General features: G+C 49.3%; 1 protein-coding gene across 2 annotated transcripts; it reads left to right on the forward strand.

Moving 5' to 3' along the window:
• The first annotated feature begins 2,642 nt into the window (after positions 1-2,642).
• Positions 2,643-11,309, forward strand: LOC123127971 (protein indeterminate-domain 5, chloroplastic). 2 transcript variants are annotated; one of them, XM_044547849.1, is made up of 5 exons: positions 2,643-2,946; positions 3,165-3,230; positions 3,371-3,669; positions 4,872-5,271; positions 9,769-11,309. In XM_044547849.1, the coding sequence occupies exons 3-5, from the start codon at positions 3,471-3,473 to the stop codon at positions 10,904-10,906; spliced, it is 1,737 nt and encodes a 578-aa protein (XP_044403784.1). In that variant the 5' UTR covers positions 2,643-2,946; positions 3,165-3,230; positions 3,371-3,470; the 3' UTR covers positions 10,907-11,309. The 2 variants fall into 2 exon arrangements, with proteins under 2 accessions (XP_044403784.1, XP_044403785.1); XM_044547850.1 differs by lacking the exon at positions 2,643-2,946 and adding an exon at positions 2,992-3,066.
• Positions 11,310-19,537: the final 8,228 nt, after the last annotated feature.

The following is a 19,537-nucleotide window of genomic DNA, read 5'->3' on the forward strand; positions in this document are numbered from 1 at the left end:
ATGAGTTTGCATCAGAATACGACGCCGTCACGGTCTCAAACCCTTGGGCAAGGGGCAAGGCCATGAGGGTTAAAAGGCGGCCGCGAGGGGGGGGGGCAACATGAGTTGATCTGCAGACCGATGGGAACTTGGCAGTGGTAGATCGCCATGGATAAGGAATCAGCTATGATGAAACGCCGAGAGGACACTAAACCTTACCCGGTTACCTGGGGACTCCATACATGTTGACCTTTTTGTGGAGTAATTCGTTAGTTCGTCATGTTGATGGTGTCTTCTTCTCAACAATGTGTGTGACGTCTCTTGTTGTGTGCTTGGTCGGCCGGTGGTACCCTGATGGTGGGGCAGTTGTATCGGTTTTAGTCACGTTTTCCATAATTAACTGGTGAACTATTTCTTGCGTAATTATTACTCCCTCTGTTAATTTTTACTGTATAAGATATTCTACATGTTTCCAAATCAGATGTATATGAACACATTTTAGCATGTTTGTTCACTCATTTTATTTCGTTTGTAGTCCGTACTGAAACATATCCAAAACATCTTACGATGGTCAACGGAGAGAGTACATCATACGAGGCAATTGCTTCCGAGTTCTAACTAAAAAGTTTCGTACCAAGCTGGGTTTTTCATGGCCAGCCCGATCTCTGTGTTTGCGGAGGTTCACAGGAGACACATTACTGAACGAGTTAGCGCACGTGAACTTCGTGGAGCTCCATCAACGACGACGGCCGAGCGGGAGAGCACATAATTTCAACGGGAGTTGAAGGCCATGCCGGCATACGCCGAGATCGGCGACGAGGCGACGCACGGGGATAGAGAGACCGATGTGTACATGCAGTCACAGCGTGACGTATGGACTCGACACGGACGAAGGTCTCTCACCGAGCCCGTACCTACGCCTGCACTGCATGGCACCTCCCGAAGCTCACGGCCTCGTACGTACCTACCTGTGGCTGTGGGGTGTGGAGAACCAAATTTTGTCCAAATCTGTGGTGCCCGTGCGAGTGAAAAGACATGGATGCCATCCATGCGTACCAGTGCGACTGCTTGGACCTGCCTATGGCCAAGCCAAATGGTACTCGGCGCAGGTAGCTAGGCGCACTCGTGACATTTCTGGCTAAAGTACCCGTGGGGCGTTTTCCACCGGGCTCAGTTTTGGTAGTGTCCAAGGCCAGATTGAGGAGCCATAGCCTATAGCATCGTACGCCCTATTACCACTAACCCATGTATATATAGCTCAAAAAAATTAACCCATGTATATTTATTCTTGCAAATGTAGACAAACTGAGATACAAAAGCCACAACATATCATTAATCTGTGTACTGAAAATATTTTTATTAAGAAATTAATGGAAAGGGGTGATAGCCCGGTCGAAAAATATCATTAATATGTGTATTTTTTGAAGGCATTGCTATGGAGTCTATTCAAACATGCTCTTCATGGTGAAACCCAATATCTGACCCTGAGTGGTTGGCTCGCGGGAACCTTCCTCGTAGCTCGTTTGCTGTCAAGGACGACGGATGGTGTTGTTGCTTGTTTGTTGCAAGTTGCTTGATGCATCGGTTGTCTTTGCTTTTTTCACTTATTTTTAATGTTTCTTGGCCGAGTGCATTCTCGCTATCTCGACCTATTATTGATATTTGTGTACTTGCAGAGGATGAGTGTAATTGATATCATCTTAATATTTATAAACGGACGCTTTAGTTATTCCTTGGTTGCCTTAAAATCAAAATCACAGCTGTCGATTTTGTTGAAGAAGGGTGAATCCGCAAGCCTGAGATGGGGAGGTAGAAGTCTTCCGCGGGTCGTGGCGTCGAAGCTATAGGTGAGGAAGGTGGTCCGCATGCGAGTGTTGGTAGACCTCTGTCCAATGTGTGTGAGAACTTGTAGGAGAGGAGGCGGGAGGGCGGACCAGGGGAAAGGAGGGGAAGAGATCGTCTCTATGCTTTAAGGAAGAAGATAAACAGTGATACCCAGAGGAGGAAGAAAGCATGAGTGCCCTTGGAGCTCAATCGGACGGCTCTCATAAAATCGACTAAAAGCATTTTTCTTATATTGATGACTACCGTATAGGTGGTCCCGTATATTACCCGCAAATATTTCTACTCTCTTACTGATGTATGGACATGCTTAGAGGCAAAGTGAATACGTAAAAAAAACCAGTAAATCGATGGTGCACGGATAGGTAACTATTACAGCCGTGCCGTTGTCCTTGGTCTCTGACCATTGTTGAACCGTTGGTTGAGATGCATGCGGGCGTGATTAAGGTGCGTAGAGTTAGCATCGCACATATCCAGACGTGAACAAGCTGTGATGCATACATAAATCCAACGCCCGTGTGCGTGGTGCGTCGGCCTACGTCGGCTAGTGTCGGTGGACCCAAATCCTCAGCCGCTTCACGACCCGTGTGCGTGAGCGCGGGGCCCGCCCGCCGGGCAAGCCCCCTCCCCACAGTCGGTGGACCCATGGTCCACACTCCACAGCCGCTCGACGACGCTCGCTCGCTCCACTCCATCGACTGTGCCGCTGTACTCACTCGTACTCACTCCCTTAATTTCTCTGAGCTGTACATGCGATTACAAACCCAATTTACAGCAGTACATTCAACGTATACACCAGACTACCATTCTACTCCGTATGCTCGTATGCCGTCCGTGACAAAGAGCTGCGGGCGTACGTAGGAGCGTAGCAGAGGAGCGTACAGTAGCCAGTGTGGAAAGGAGGGGGCAAAAGGCGATAGGGAAAAGCATGACAACGATATGAACGAAAGGAATCAGACAGCAACCTTCTTATTAGCCTCCTCCATACCCTCTCCCTCCTCCTCTTCCTCGTCTCCTCTTCTTCTTCTCCCCCTTGTCTCGAGAGCAAGCAAGAAGACGACTAGTAGCCGCTAGTAGCATGCGGCAGCAGCGCAAGGGATAGATAAGAGCCGGGGAGACAGAGAGGTATGGGGAAGAAACAAAGCCCTCGTTTCTCTCTGCGTGCGCGCGCGTGTGGGTTTGGGTGCTTGCGAGCTTCGATTTGTCCTCCCGCTCTAGCTTGCTTGTTTCTGAGTGCAACTGCTGGTTTGGATTTCACTGCGGGAGTTTGTTCGTTTGTTCATCCTCGTTCCGCGATTGAGCCCTAACCCTTTGGAGTTTTTCTTCTTCCCCCTCCCCCCCAGCTTCTTCTTGTCCAAGCTTCAGATCGATTCCGGCCAGGCAAAGACACAAACACACATATGAGATAGGTATCGCCTTCTCTACCTTTATCTTTGGTGTTTTCCTCCATCCTCGTCCGAGGGACAGCTTTCTGGCCTCTTCTTCTTTGCACGTTTCCTGAGTTTGTTCTTGGCATGTCTCTCATGGAAAGCGCTGCTTTTTCTTGAAGTGAGGGGAAATTTGCTGCTAGTTCCAACACCGGGCTACCAAAAGGGAAAGGTTACCCTGTTGCCGGTGAGCAGCTGCAGAAAGGGTGAATCTGAGCGGCGATGGCATCCAATTCATCGGCGGCGGCTGTCGCGGCGCTGTTCGGGATTAGGGAAGGGCACCAGCAGGACCAGATGAAGCCGCTGCTCGCCCAGCAGCAGCGGCAGCATGTCGTCGCGCCGCCCAGCGCGCTGTTGACGGCGGGGCCAGACCAGGCGGCCGCGGCGGCGCCACCGGTGAAGAAGAAGAGGACCATGCCAGGTATGATAAGAAACTGCCCTTCATGCAATTCCATTCGTGCATGCATAGCATCTCCTAGCGGACCTCGCTTGGAACTGCTAGGACTTTTTTCTAGATCATTCTGCTAGGAGTTTCCATCGGAGAGATCTTAGATGCAAGAACGGCAACTCTCTCAAGGGCTTGTGGTTTCTCCTTCTGTCGATCTTACTTTATCTGGCCCTTGTTTCTTGATTTCGAAATTTCGATTCACAACAGAAAGAGACGCCTCCTTAAATAGGAGTTGCGTTAGAGCCCAAGATTTGTTTTCACTGGATTTATATGGAATGAAAATGGTCCCATATGTTCTTCAGTTCCAGTTCTCTCTCCCGGCCCCTTGTCGAGTGAATTTTTTCCGTGAGCTACCTCGATCCAAACCATGCTGGATGTGGTCGTCACATCTTTTTACTCACTGTATACTTCATTTAAAGCTGCTTGTAGTCTCACCTGAATAGTAGACTAGGGGAAAACCTAATTATTCCTAGTATTCATCCTGTTCATTCTTATTCCCTTTTTTTACTCATTCCAACCTCGGTAGATATACGAGTTTGCGTACGTAATTCCTTGTGCGTTCCAAGTAAAATTCCTTGGAATAAACTGTCAGTGCGGACTCACGGGTCACGAGTACTACCAGTTCAAATTGGAGAAAAAAAATAAAAGTTTTCTTGCAAGATTCCATGTACATGAGCTGTTATCCTCTTCACCCTTTTGCTCCTTGTTCCTCTTGCCAATTATGAGAGATACAGAGATAGTATAGGGGCCATGACGCGATCGTCGTCAATTCCTTTGTTCCCTATATTAGTTGCTGCAAATGCCCTTTTGCGTGTTTTCTTCCCCGAAGTCTCATGCAAATATTCTCCCCTTTGTTGCCTCCATTTGTCCCTTCCTCACCAAAACCAAAGGAAGAAACACCAGCAGTACGTTACCTGCTACCTCTCTCCCTCACACCATGCACCATTATTAGTCATAAGCTAATCGCGCACCGTTGCCTTATCACGCATTAGTACTTGTTTGCAAAACATGGCAACTTCTGTGCCCCTACCATTTCAAGCTCATTGTGCATGTTAATGCACAACCGTTACTATGCATGCTCAGTTGCTCACTACCTACATTAATTCTAGTGATCGATCGATATCAGATGTGCAATTGAGTTGGTTATGTTGCATTGATACATAACATACATGCAGACCCTGACGCGGAGGTAATCGCGCTGTCGCCCAAGACGCTGATGGCGACGAACCGGTTCGTGTGCGAGGTGTGCAACAAGGGGTTCCAGCGGGAGCAGAACCTGCAGCTGCACCGGCGCGGGCACAACCTGCCGTGGAAGCTGAAGCAGAAGGACCCGAACCAGGTGCAGCGGCGGCGGGTGTACCTGTGCCCGGAGCCGACGTGCGTGCACCACGAGCCCGGCCGCGCGCTGGGCGACCTCACCGGCATCAAGAAGCACTTCTGCCGCAAGCACGGCGAGAAGAAGTGGAAGTGCGACAAGTGCGCCAAGCGCTACGCCGTGCAGTCCGACTGGAAGGCGCACTCCAAGATCTGCGGCACCCGCGAGTACCGCTGCGACTGCGGCACCCTATTCTCACGGTATGTACGCACGTACTTGCTACTACCTCCCGTTGCTCGCTCGTTATACCTGCCTTACGTACGCACCGCCGCACACATGCATGCACGCACGGTTTTGCCAAGGACAAATCTGCGCTGGTCTCGGCATTGCATGCATGCACGCACCCAGGCGGCAAAGATGTTGAATACTCCCATTTTTCATGGTCTACGTGCCGTCTTTCGATCGATGGATGACCTTTTGTGCTGGTGAGTGGTGACCTAAAACCTGCTGAGTGAGGGCCGGGTTAGGGTTTTGTCTGAACTGTCGCGCGCTTCTCTAGTGCATGCTTAATTTGTTTAAGGGAAGGTTTGCATGCCCGTGGAAGAGTGGGAAAGACGGAGAGAGAATGCCACACGTACGGGGGGACAAGATAAATCTGGGAATTAACCGAATGGGAACCTGCGTACACAGTCACACACACGTGATGCAAGTGTTCCCAGCTAATTCGTGTAGTTATCTTACTACCTACCATATGCATCTTGGTTGTATTCCCTTGCACGAGTACAGATGCACGCCGTACGCGTGCGTCACAGGCCACACTGCTGCTTGGATGATTACCCCGGGACGTCAATGTAGCACAATCTTCGCCCAAGCACGAGAGCATGGGCACACGTACACGCACGTTACACACACACTGACATACTCCCACAATTGGGTCGCCACGTAAGCAAGCTGGTCTGCCCGCATTGTCATGTGAGCTGGCTGCGTAGCTAGATGCGGCGCAGTGCCTCCCGTTGGCCGTGCCAGAAGCTCGATCAGAGCTAGCACGGCCAGGTTCACACACTTCACAGCTTTTCCTTGGATACGTTTACTCGATCCAGGCCCTCACAACCCTTCACGTGGGTGCAATTCTCAGGAGCTAGCAGCACAGCGAGATTCTCTCTCTCTCTCTCTCTCTCTCTCTCTCTCTCTCTCTCTCTCTCTCTCTCTCTCTCTCTCTCTCTCTCTCTCTCTCTCTCTCTCTCTCTCTACATCATTGAAGCATCTGGGCTGGAGCGGGTTGGTGACCCTATCTTTCACTAGCTCGGCACACATTTCTCTAATGGGGAGGAGGCGTATATGGGATGTATCGGCAGAAGCTGCCTTGATTGAGATATGAATTTTAATCATTTTCTTTTCACGGCCACTGCTCTCTTCATGCAACATCTCATTCAGATCAATAATTCTCAAGGACCCGGGACCCCCTCTCCCCTACTCCTAGCTAGGGATCGGTACAGCAGCCCTTGTTTTTCCTCTCATCTTCTTCCGGCCGGATCCAGTAATTCTTGATTGGTTACTCGGGATGCGAGCTTTACTGCAAATCAAGTCTTCTGAGGTGCTTACCCCATGGAAACCCTAGTGTCAGCTAACCGCGCAAATTTGTGCCTTGCTGCCTTTTCTCCTTGGAAGCTCTCTCCTGTGAGGAATCTAGCCATCCGATCCGTAGCTACTAGTACTAGCATAACATGAGAAGCAACCCGCTTAACTCGTTTCCTCCTTTTCCTCCTTGATTGACATGAGTTTCTGGGATCTCGAGCTGTCATTGAGTGTGAAAGAAGTGAAACCAACAGCTACAGTCAGATCCTACACCACAGACTCGAATGTATAAGTATAATTTAGGGATATATTATCTGATTGAAAATAAGTGTTACAAAGAGCTTCATAGAGACTATATATACTTTAATTTTGCGTTAGCGTGCGATGAATATTCGCCTCAAGTAATTAAATTCTCGTAACGCCCTAGAATATGCAATTATGAAAAAAAATGAGGGAAGGCGAGACTTTTTAATTACTCCTTTTCTTTTGTGCTTGTTTTTTTTTGACCTTTTTCTTTGGTCGGCATGTTAGTAAATATAATTATCTTTGGTCGGCATGTTTCAAGAAACAATAATTTAGGGAAGTTTGTGGGTAAAGTGATGTAAATATAGCGGCAAGAGTACTTATTAAAAGTTTATTACAGGACATATATGTAATGCTTATTAAATCCGCGTAAACTATGGGGTTGTTGATTCATGGAGTGACTAAAGTTCAGCAAAGGTCCCTCACTTTTATCCACATTAAAAAAAGATTGAGGGATCCATAGAACTTATCTAACATTGAAAAAGAAAAGTAAAGGCTTCTCATTAACTCATCTCTCACTATAGGTGAAAACATAAACAAAACTCATTATAGTTTGGATAATTTTGTAACACTTTATGCATTAGAAACATAAAAAGTACAATAATAAAACTAATATTTGTTAATATGGGATAATAAGCAGTCACTTAAGCTCAGTTTGATTCACTTTGGAGTGAAATTAGACTTGCAATTTGATGTCACGGGGAGACAGATTCAAGGAACGAGATTTCGCGAAACATTAAAGGCCACTTTGATTTGTATGATCCTAAAACACATGAATAGGAAAATTGCAAGATTGAAATATCATGCCCATTCGAATTCTATAGGGCTTGGTTTGTTTGATCACGTCGCAGGAAAGACAAAAGATTCTTGACTGGCCGCTATTTTTCCTGTGAAGTGCAAAGAAATCCGTAGGACAATTTCTTATCGGATTTAGTCCTATGTATCAAACAGCCTATATTGGAGAACTTCCCTTTTTAAGATATAGCATCGATTGATGCACACAGCTCTCTACTACTGCATAGTTTTAACATCTACAGTGTGTGATACAATAGGACAAGGCCATGCAAACCAAATACTCCCTCCATTCCTAAATATTTGTTTTTTTTAGAGATTTCAAATGGACTATCACATACGGATGTATATACACATATTCTAGAATATAGATTCACTCATTTTGCTCCGTATGTAGTCACTTGTTGAAATCTCTAGAAAGACAAATATTTAGGAATGGAGGGAGTAGTAATAAGATTACAAAATCTGAACTTTCAGATGAAAAATCCGTAAGGATTCCAATCCTCCAATATTTCTTCCTTTGAACCAAAAAAATCCCTTAAATGAATTACGCCAATATTTCTTTGGAAATCCTTTGAACCAAAAATATCTCTTCAATGAATCCTCCAATATTTCTTTGAAAATCCTTTGAACCAAAAAAATCCCTTAAATGGATCTGTAAGGTTTATTTTAGCAACTTGTTTCATATTTCTTTTGTTTACCCTTGCTTACTATGGATACAATCATATAGATGGAAAATTTCAAGAAGGCAAGCTAAAATTCCAAAAGAGAGGGAAAGAGACATAAATTGCGGATTATCCAACAGTTAAACTGGTTACATGATCGCCAGACAATTTTTGACATCCAATACACACTTATAAATAAAAGATAAAAATATACCATTGACGTACAACAATTCATCATATTTTTCTTAACACAGTACAATCGCATATGCTTAGATTCACGCACATACACTTATCTTTAGACTACCCACGGTAGGAGTAACATAATACTCCCACCATTCCAAAATATAGTGCGCCCGCGCTTCCCGAGGTTCAACTTTGAACATAAATTTAACCAACGAGACTAACTGCGGCGGGAGAAAAAAATTATATAATTGAAAACTTCTTCCGAATACGAATTCACTGATATAATTTTTGCTCCCGCCGCAATCGGTCTTGGTAGTTAAATTTATGGTCAAAGTTGAAGCACGTGAATAGAGAAAGCACTACATTGTGGAACGGAGGGAGTAGATGGTAACATCACACTTATCTAGACAAAATAGATTATGTAGCATGTAACTAATGAAGAAAAAGAGGCATGTGGTAACATAGCTACTTACAATAACATCACACATATCAAGAAAAGATAAGTTTACAACCTAATAAATGAAGTGATGCATGAGACAATACATATGTTACTACCCACTGTGGAGGTAGTAATATAGACTAGTAACATATGCATGTTACTACTCTAAGTTAGTCCCCACTGTGACTAGTCTTATGAACGCACGCACACACATCCTACCGCTATGATTATGATTACATCTGAGATACTTATTAGCTGGCACAAATATTGAGATCTTCGTAAACGATTCATGGTAGTCACACCCCTTATATATATGCATGCATAGATGCTTTTTTTTCTCTAAACAAAAGTGGCTATACTGTACTCAGCTGCCCGTCCACGCCCGTTTTTTTGCTGAGGGGGTACAGTGCACCCAAGTTTTTTCTATATGCAACATGCTGTAAAAAATACAGAATATTTGGTACTACACTGTTGGCTTTGCACGGATGACAAGACAGCATATATGGCTTGCATCTGGGCAACTTCACGTGTTCCCAGTGTGACTGTGAAGCAGTACTGTCCTTACATTCCAGTCCTAGCATTTCATGAGGCAAATAAAACCCTTGTTTGACATAGGAGTATTTTGCAAGCAACTCATGCATAGGAGTACTACACTGTGTGCAGCGCTCTATACCTATACTTTGTCTTTAATTTGGCTATTATGATGCAACTGCAGGCTGCAGCATGTTATGTTCATGCGTATAGGAGCACTCAACCGTCACTAACTACTTCTGCATGCACTCATGCATGTTTCCATGCAGGAGGGACAGCTTTATCACCCACAGGGCCTTCTGCGACGCCCTCGCCCAGGAAAGCGCGCGGCTGCCGCCCGGGGCCGGCCACCTCTACGGCGCCACCGGCGCGGCCAACATGGCACTCAGCCTCTCGCAGGTTGGCTCCTCTCTCCACGACGCGCACGGTCAATACCACCAGGCGTCCTCGGATCTCCTCCGCTTCGGCGGTGGCGGTGGCGGCGGCATGGCTGCCCGCCTCGACCACCTCCTGTCGTCGTCCAACGCCCCGTCCTTCCGCCACCTGCCACCTCCACAAGCGCCGCCCTTCCACCTCGGCTCGGCGCAGGAGTTCGTCGACGGGAATGGATCGCCCGCGTTCTTGCAGGGCAAACCGTTCCACGGCCTCATGCAGCTCCCGGATCTCCAGGGAAACGGCTCCGGCGGCACGTCGTCGTCGGCTCCTGGTCTTTTCAACCTGGGATACATCGCCAACAGTGGCAATAGCTCCGGTACCTCCAGCCACGGCCACGCGAGTCAGGGACACATGGCCAATGACCAGATCAGCGAAGGAGGCGGCGGCGGAGGTGCTGGTTCTGAGAATTCGGGCGCGGCGTTCTTCAGCGCCGGTGGGAACTTTTCCGGTGGCGACCACCAGTTTGCTCCTTCTGGGATGTACAACGAGCAATCCGTGATGATGCCGCAGATGTCGGCGACGGCGCTGCTCCAGAAGGCGGCGCAGATGGGCTCTAGCACAAGCGCAGACGGCGGTGGCGCGTCCGTGTTCGGTGGTTTCATGGGCTCGTCCGTTCCGCAGGGCCGCGCACCCATGCTCGACCAGGGACAGATGCACCTGCAGAGCCTGATGAACTCGCTGGCCGGCGGCGGCAATGGTGGCGGAATGTTTGGCGGCGCCAACGGCCGCGGCATGATTGATCCGAGGCTGTATGATATGGATCAGCACGAGGTCAAATTTAGCCAGGGCCGTGGCGGCGGCGTCGGCGGCGGGGACGTGACGCGGGACTTTCTTGGCGTCGGTGGCAGAGGGGACATGATGAGGGGGATGTCAGTGGCAAGGGGAGAGAACCACAGCGGCAGCAACATGAGCTTCTTGGAGGCGGAGATGAAGTCGGCCTCGTCGCCATTCAATGGAGGCAGGATGCAGTGAAGAGCTTGTAGAAAGGCATTGAGCTGGCTTGCTGAAGCTCCATCCTATAGTGAGCGAGTTGGGATCTTGGGATACATCATACATCCATGGAACAAGCTGTTTACAAAGGTTTGCACTTGGCAGCACAAATCTTTTGACTTGAGAGAGCAAGGTTGGGATTCCTCTACCAATTCATGAAGAGCCAGATCAACCGGAACCGTGAGACGAGACTATATATTTAGTGGCTGCTTTCCTGTTCATGTTTTGTTACTGTAGTTGAACCTTGTTAAATTGGGTTAATTCATACCGTCCGGAAGAGATAGTTGCATATACCGTAAGGTTTGTAGCTCGCTTTGTGAGGGATGATCAAAACTTGACCACCCCAACTCAATCTATTTTGTTCTTGCTCTTTCTTCACTATGAACTAGCAGAATCAGGCCTGCATTTGCGCGGATAGATTTCCTTTTATCATTGTATATTGTATTCATGTTTTTCTCTTTCTACTAATATAATACTTCCCTTGTCACTAAATATAAAACGTATTTGCAAAAAAGGTTTATATTTAGTTACAAGGGCAGAATTATGACCTGGTAGTGAATGCTCCCGCGAGCCGGCAGGTTAGCGCTTGGTGCATCGGGATGCCAGGCTGAACCATCAATGGCGCAATTTTGGTGGGGTGATGATGCTAGCCATAAGAGAATGCATTAGAGCAACTCCACTCGTTTGAACCCCCCCCCCCCCCCCGGCGCATAGGCCGGCGCTTCGGATACTCGCCCGACGCTTTTTAGGCCCTAAGGGTAATCTAGGTCCCAGCCACGTCCCCAGGTGCCGCCCCCAAGGCGTCGTAAATTCGAACCTGTCCATTCCCGCTGCCAAAAAACGCCACAAATCTGGCGATCAGCGACACAAAGTCCCGGCGATCGGCGATCACCTTGCCACAGTTCGGTGACTAATAAAAAGTTCGGCGTTCAAAAGAAAGGACGTGTAGGCAATGCATCAAACGACGGCGTCGGCCTCCGGCGTCGAACCCGCCGTGCGCGTCGCCGTCGGCGTAGCCAGGCGAGGGCGTGCAACCCCAGCGGTGTGGCGACGACGAGAAGCCAACTGGCAACCCGACCCTCTGCTGGCTCCAGGACGCGTACGGGCCGTGGCCGCCGCCGGGTGGATTCATCATCCCCGCGCGAGACGCCTCGGCTTGTTCGGCCGCGCGATCTGCCTGCTCCGCCACGGCCGCCGCCAGCGCCGCCCTGTCCCGGGCCTTCTTGGTGTTAGCCCTGTTCCACCGGTCGGTGGTGACAGCCTCCCGGCGCTGAACTTTCGCCTTCCAGTCGGTGTTAAACATGCCCGGGGGCTTGGACAACGGCGCCCTCTGCTTTCTCTGCTCCGGCTGGGTGGTGGCGGTGGCGTTGGCATCGGTGGTGGCGCGGGGGGGCATGTACTTCTTCGGCGGCTGGCGGCTGGATGAAGCGGAGGAGAATGGCGGGAGGGAGAGGGAATTGAGGGAAACGGAGGGGGGAAAGCGGGGGGGAGGGAGCGGCGGGTGACGATGACATGTACCTAGGGTAGGGCAATAAACCTGATCTAAGCACCCCTCCCAAGGACACTTCCCTACAATCTAAGACAATCAAAGGACAGCAAGTTCTACGGACTGGAATCACCTGAGTGCATACCCACTCGACTGATATCTCCACTCGAATATCCCAATTCCATTCGACCAGTACGTCATCACTCGACCATACAAGAAACCACTCGGAGTATAGAAGATCAAGCGTCATTCAGGATGGCAATGGTCAGGCGTTCACTCCGTAGTATTAATGATCAGTTATAAGACTTTATTGCTGGCGTTACCAGTTACGCCTCGCCTTAATGTACATTGAACTCTTTGTAACGTGGGTTGGCTGGGGTCCTGGCGCACTCTATATAAGCCACCCCCCTCCACTGGGACAAGGGTTCACACCCCCTGTAACTTCACGCATAATCCAATCGACCGAGCCTCCGGGCACCGAGACGTAGGGACGTTACTTCCTCCGCGAAGGGCCTGAACTCGTACAACTTGCGTGCACAATCTCACCGTAGCTAGGATCTTGCCTCTACATTCCTACCCCCCCCCCCTATTCTACTGCTAGACTTAGAACCACGATAGTTGGCGCCCGCTGTGGGGCAGGTGTCTTAGCGACTTTCCGGTGAGGTTGCGATTTCTCCGAGTCCTTTCATCATGGTTTTCGGCGGAGGTTTGGCTGAGGGCCGCGAGATCCGTCTCGACGCGCTCGTCTTCATCGCCGACGACTCCGCTTGGCTTCAGGAAGCTCCTCTCGACATCGAGGCGCTCCCCGTCCGTGGGGCGACACACTTTCGCGCGTGCATTCGCGGTGTCCTTCTGCGGCAGCCGTCGACTCAGTATCGGTCAGCTCCTGCGGTATCTTTGCTCCCCGCTGTTCACCGTCGCAAGCGATCCGGTCGGTCGCGGCTCCAGCGGTGGGTGAAGCATGCGGTGGCACGTCAGTCCGCCACCCCTCAAGTCGCGGCGATCGAGCCCGGCGAATCTCTCTACGGCCTGTTCGACCTATCGACTGGCTCCATCGAGACCATGTCCGAGTGCGACAGCAGCGACCCCGCGGCGGAGGTCCTGATGGTCGACACGCCATGCAGCCCTCCTGGCATGTATCGCAACGGCGGCGACGGCGGCGGCGGCGATCCGTCGCACGTTCATGAAGAGTATCACGCCGAAACTCTCTCTCTTCTCAGCAGAGGGAGGAACTTCACCGCCGTGAAGGAAATATGCCCTAGAGGCAATACTAAAGTTGTTATTTATATTTCCTTATATCATGATAGATGTTTATTATTCATGCTAGAATTGTATTAACCGGAAACTTAGTACATGTGTGAATACATAGACAAACAAAGTGTCCCTAGTTTGCTTCTACTTGACTAGCTCGTTGAATTGATGATGGTTATGTTTCCTAACCATAGACATGAGTTGTCATTTGATTAATGGGATCACATCATTAGAGAATGATGTGATTGAGTTGACCCATCCGTTTAGCTTAGCACGATGATCGTTTAGTTTGTTGCTATTGCTTTCTTCATGACTTATACATGTTCCTATGACTATAAGATTATGCAACTCCCGAGTACCGGAGGAACACTTTGTGTGCTACCAAATGTCACAACGTAACTGGGTGATTATAAAGGTGCTCTACAATTGTCTCCGATGGTACTTGTTGAGTTGGCATAGATAGAGATTAGGATTTGTCACTCCGATTGTCAGAGAGGTATCTCTGGGTCCTCTCGGTAATGCACATCACTATAAGCCTTGCAAGCATTGTGACTAATGAGTTAGTTGCGGGACGATGTATTACGGAACGAGTAAAGAGACTTGCTGGTAATGAGATTGAACTAGGTATGAGGATACCGACGATCGAATCTCGGGAAAGTAACATACCGATGACAAAGGGAACAACGTATGTTGTTATGCGGTTTGACCGATAAAGATCTTCGTAAAATATGTAGGAACCAATCCATGTTCCGCTATTGGTTATTGACCGGAGACGAGTCTCGGTCATGTCTACATAGTTCTCGAACCCGTAGGGTCCTCACGCTTAAAGTTCGATGACGGTCGGTATTATGAGTTTATGTTTTTTTATGTACCAAAGGTAGTTCGGAGTCCCGGATGTGATCACGGGCATGACGAGGAGTCTCAAAATGGCCGAGACGTAAAGATTGATATATTGGACGGTTATATTCGGACACTGGAAGTGTTCCGGATGGTTTCGGAGAAAACCGGAGTGCCGGAGGGGTTACCGGAACCCCCTGGGAAAGAATTGGGCCTTAGTGGGCCTGAGGGGAGAGAGAGGGCAGCAGCCCAGGAGGTGGCGCGCCCCCTCCCATGAGGAGTCCGAATTGGACTAGGGGAGGGGGGCGCGGCCCCTCTTTCCCTCTCCCTCTCCCTCTCTTTCCTTCCCCCTTCCCCCTTCCTAGTAGGACTAGGAAAGGATGAATCCTACTCCTACTAGGAGGAGGATTCCTCCTCTCGTTGGGGCACACCAAGGCCGGCCGGCCTCCCCCTTGCTCCTTTATATACGGGGATGGGGGGCACCCAAAGACACACAAGTTGATTGTTCCAAGCCGTGTGCGGTGCCCCCCTCCACCGTAATCCACCTCGATCATATCGTAGCAGTGCTTAGGCAAAGCCCTGCGTCGGTAACAACATCATCACCGTCATCACGTCGTCGTGCTGACGGAACTCTCCCTCGAAGCTCTACTGGATCAGAGTTCGTGGGACGTCATCGAGCTGAATGTGTGGTGAACTCGGAGGTGCCGTGCATTCTGTACTTGGATCGGTCGGATCGTGAAGACGTACAACTACATCAAACGCGTTCTCATAACACTTCCACTTATGGTCTACGAGGGTACGTGGACGATACTCTCCCCTCTCGTTGCTATGCATCACCATGATCTTGCGTGTGCGTAGGAATTTTTTGAAATTACTGCGTTCCACAACACGCTGCAATATGGAGACCCTCCACCCGCCCATTGTTGGAGAGACCTCTGAGGCTCGGGCCTTGGAGGCAGCGCTATTGGCCACTTTGGCTAAGCGCACTCGACTGGAGAACCTTCAGCATGCACTCGACGACCGTGCTCGGTGGCAGATCCCGGAATCCAGTCGACGACAGCGGCAATTTTTCCCGCTAGAACCGCAGGTATACCGCACTTCGATTCAAAACCTTACGGCTGCGGCCCGCATAGCAGAATCCATTCAGCCGTCCCAGTCGGAAGCTGGTAGAGGTTTGATGCAGATCAGAGCGCTGCTCTGAGCAGCAGGAGAGCAGAACTCTGCAGTGTCTCAGTCGCGTAATAGAATTCATAGTAGATCTGTAGTAGCTGACACTGTTCAATTGGCTCACAGCCCAAGATCGCCTCCGCAACGTGAAGGACAAGGGCATCGCAAAGGGAAGTACTTGGGTCGGAACCACGAGCAGCCCGATCATCGGCTCGACCGTGATGACCGCCGTCGAGTGCCTACACCCCCTCCGAGTGGCGAATCATATGTGCCCCGGCATTATGATGATAGGCGCCCGTACAGTGAAGAACGGAGGAGGCTATTCGACCCAAGAGAGCCAGAGTTTGATGCAAGGTCAATTTTGGTGCAAGGTTTGGTAGACAAGAATCGAGCACATAGAGAAGGACAGGACAGAGATCGCCCGACTGGAAGCAGAGTGCATGTTTTTGGTTCTGAGTGTTTTAGCAGAGCCATCTGGGCTGCAGAGATCCCTCCCAACTTTAGGTTGGCGACTGGGGTCAGTAAGTTCACTGGTGAATCGAAGCCTGACATCTGGCTTGAGGACTACCGAGTGGCTGTGTAGATCGGTGGAGGAAACGATGAAGTTGCCATGAAGCACCTTCCCCTGATGCTTGAAGGGTCAGCTAGAGCTTGGTTGAATCAGTTGGCTCCAGGCAGTATTTTCAGCTGGGAAGAGTTGGCCCGAGTGTTTTGTCAGAATGTTTGAGGGCACGTGCAAACGGCCAGCAGGATTGACAGAATTGCAACATTGCGTGCAAAAGCCGAATGAAACTTTGAGGGATTACATCCATAGGTGGACCACTTTACACCACTGAGGGAGTCCTGGACTAAGGGGTCCTCGGGCGTCTGGCCTGTTATCCATGGGCCGGATTGATGGGCTGTGAAGACATGAAGGCCGAAGACTGCACCGTGTCCGGATTGGACTCTACTTGGCGTGGAAGGCAAGCTTGGCGACCGAAGATTCCTTCTTATGTAACCGACTCCATGTAAACCCTAGATCCCCTCGATGTCTATATAAACCGAAGGGGGTAGTCCGGAAAGGACATCACATATACTCTTTACCATACCCACATAGGCTAGACTTCTAAGGTTTAGCCATTACGATCTTGTGGTAGATCCACTCTTGTAACACTCATATTCATCAATATCAATCAAGCAGGACGTAGGGTTTTACCTCCATAGAGAGGGCCCGAACCTGGGTAAACATTGTGTCCCCCGTCTCCTGTTACCATCGATCCAAGACGCATAGTTCGGGACCCCCTACCCGAGATCCGCCGGTTTTGACACCGACATTGGTGCTTTCATTGAGAGTTCCACTGTGCCGTCGATGAAAGGCTCGATGGCTCGCCTTGTCATTAAAGACAATATTGCCGCAGGGGTAGTTTTGGCCTCGGGCCAAACTCTCCGGCTGGGCGACTTTACTATGATCGCCCGTTCGGCCGCAGGGCCGACAATGACCTCTCGGGCCATCGAAAATCCCCTTCGCATCAACTCCGAGCACTCCAAGCAGATGGATCCGGTTGAGTTTTCGTCCTTAAACGAGCTCCTAGATCGCATCGCTGCTTTGGGAATCGCCATAGATTACGATCAGATCGGGCCTAAAACTGATCAGGGAGAAACCGAAATCCCACCGGTCACCCACCAGATTGCAGCAGTCCTGGAGCAGGACGACGAGTCTTCTTCTATATTGAAGACGGACTATGTTTGGGTCACCGTTCATGAAGACCCGGATACTCACCCACGAAAGGACGCAACCAACCCTCCGAACATAGCATCGACGGCGGTTCCAAAGAATCAGAAGATATTCCGGTACCCGGACTTTCTAGTCCGGAAGGTCGTCGGACTCCGGACAACCGGTTAGGTCAGGGTTCGGATTTAATTCCACCCACCCACCCGGATATAGAGGCTCTCATGAGCATAAAACAGCAATCTCAGGAGAAGGTCCACCACTTTTGGGCCAGATTCCTCCTTGTCAAGGACAAGGTAAAGGATTGACGTGACGAGGAGGCAATATCAGCGTTCTGAAAAAACTGTGTGGACGAAGGAATCCTCAACTCCATCAATTTCCGCCGCATACTAAAATTTGCTGACTTAGCAACCATCTTACAAAAATACTGCGCGATGGAAAGCGCCTAGGAAACTCGGGCAGCTCACTGGGAACCACCAGTCCCAACCCAACTTCCCCTATAGGCGAAAAGGGCGTACCCTCGTGGCACACCCAATCCAACAGTCAAAAACACAAAGCCACTACACGGCAAGGCACTGTTCTGGAAGGGTGGCTCGATGGCCCATGCAAAATACATACAACAACAGATACCGTGGCAACCCACAGCCTTAGAGCATGTTGGATACTACAACAGGTAGCCAAGAGTGGCGAGGACATCCTTATCAAGGACTCCCCGGAACAACACCCCCCCCCCAAGAAGAAGACGACCCAAGAGTATTGACAGTCTTCGAGACATTTGCTTCAAATAACAAGCGCAAAAGGGCACTTCGCGAGCTCAACGAAGTCTACCAAATTGTTGTAATAAACCCATGGAACGACACGACTATAACATTCAACGCCGGTGACGAACCAAAGTATAGAACAACACGAGCAATAGCCGCGCGCGTTAGTCCTCGGCCCCATCATGGATGGGTTCCGACTCACCAAGGTCCTCATGGACGGTGGCAGCGGATTAAATCTCATTTATGAGGACACACTCCATAAAATGGAAATAGACAGGAGTCGCATCAAACAAAGTAACACAACCTTCCGGGGAATTATTCCTAGTAAGGAGGCGCGGTGCGCGGGCAAAATCATACTTGACGTGGTATTCGGATCACCGAAGAACTATCGGTCCGAAGAAATAACCTTCCAGGTGGCCCCTTTCAGTAGCGGATATCATGCCCTGTTGGGGCGGGATGCTTTTACACGCTTCCAAGCTATACCTCACTACGGATATATGAAGCTCAAAATGCCCGGACCAAACGGTATAATCACTCCTGTCAGTGATCCGGACATAGCACTCTGTGCTGAAAACAAAACCACATCCTTAGCCCTGGAGGTGCTATCCGAAGCCCTCGCGGCCGAAGAATTAACCGCACTATGCTCCACAGTGGACAAGGACGACGTGATCCTCGACAAACGCCCCAAATCCACCTCTTTCAAACCGGCAGAGGAAATAGTCAAATTCCAGGTCCACCCAACGGATCCCAAGAAGACAGCATCCATCGGAGCTCAACTGAACCCAACAGTTGACGCCGCACTACGAGAATTCATGCGCAAAAACTGGGACATATTTGCCTGGCACCCTTTGGACATGCCAGGGATCCCACGCAAGATGGCCGAACAGCTTAATTCCTGCTCGTCCTCGAGTAGGTAAATGATAAAAACAGAATTTTTGATGTGGAATGCTACCTAGCATAATTCTCAATGTAATTTTCTTTATTGTGGCATGAATGTTCAGATCCAAAAGATTCAAGACAAAAGTTTAATATTGACAAAAAAATAATAATACTTCAAGTATACTAACAAAGTAATCATGTCTTCTCAAAATAACATGGCCAAAGAAAGTTATCCCTACAAAATCATATAGTCTGGCTATGCTCTATCTTCACCACACAAAGTATTTAAATAATGCACAACCCCGATGACAAGCCAAGCAATTGTTTCATACTTTTGGTGTTCTCAAACTTTTTCAATCTTCACGCAATACATGAACGTGAGCCATGGAAATAGCACTATAGGTGGAATCGAATGGTGGTTGTGGAGAAGACAAAAGGAGAAGATAGTCTCACATCAACTAGGCGTATCAACGGGCTAGGGACATGCCCATGAATAGATATCAATGTGAGTGAGTAGGGATTGC

This window comes from Triticum aestivum, chromosome 6A (genome assembly GCF_018294505.1).
Source record: "Triticum aestivum cultivar Chinese Spring chromosome 6A, IWGSC CS RefSeq v2.1, whole genome shotgun sequence".
Lineage (NCBI taxonomy): Eukaryota > Viridiplantae > Streptophyta > Magnoliopsida > Poales > Poaceae > Triticum > Triticum aestivum.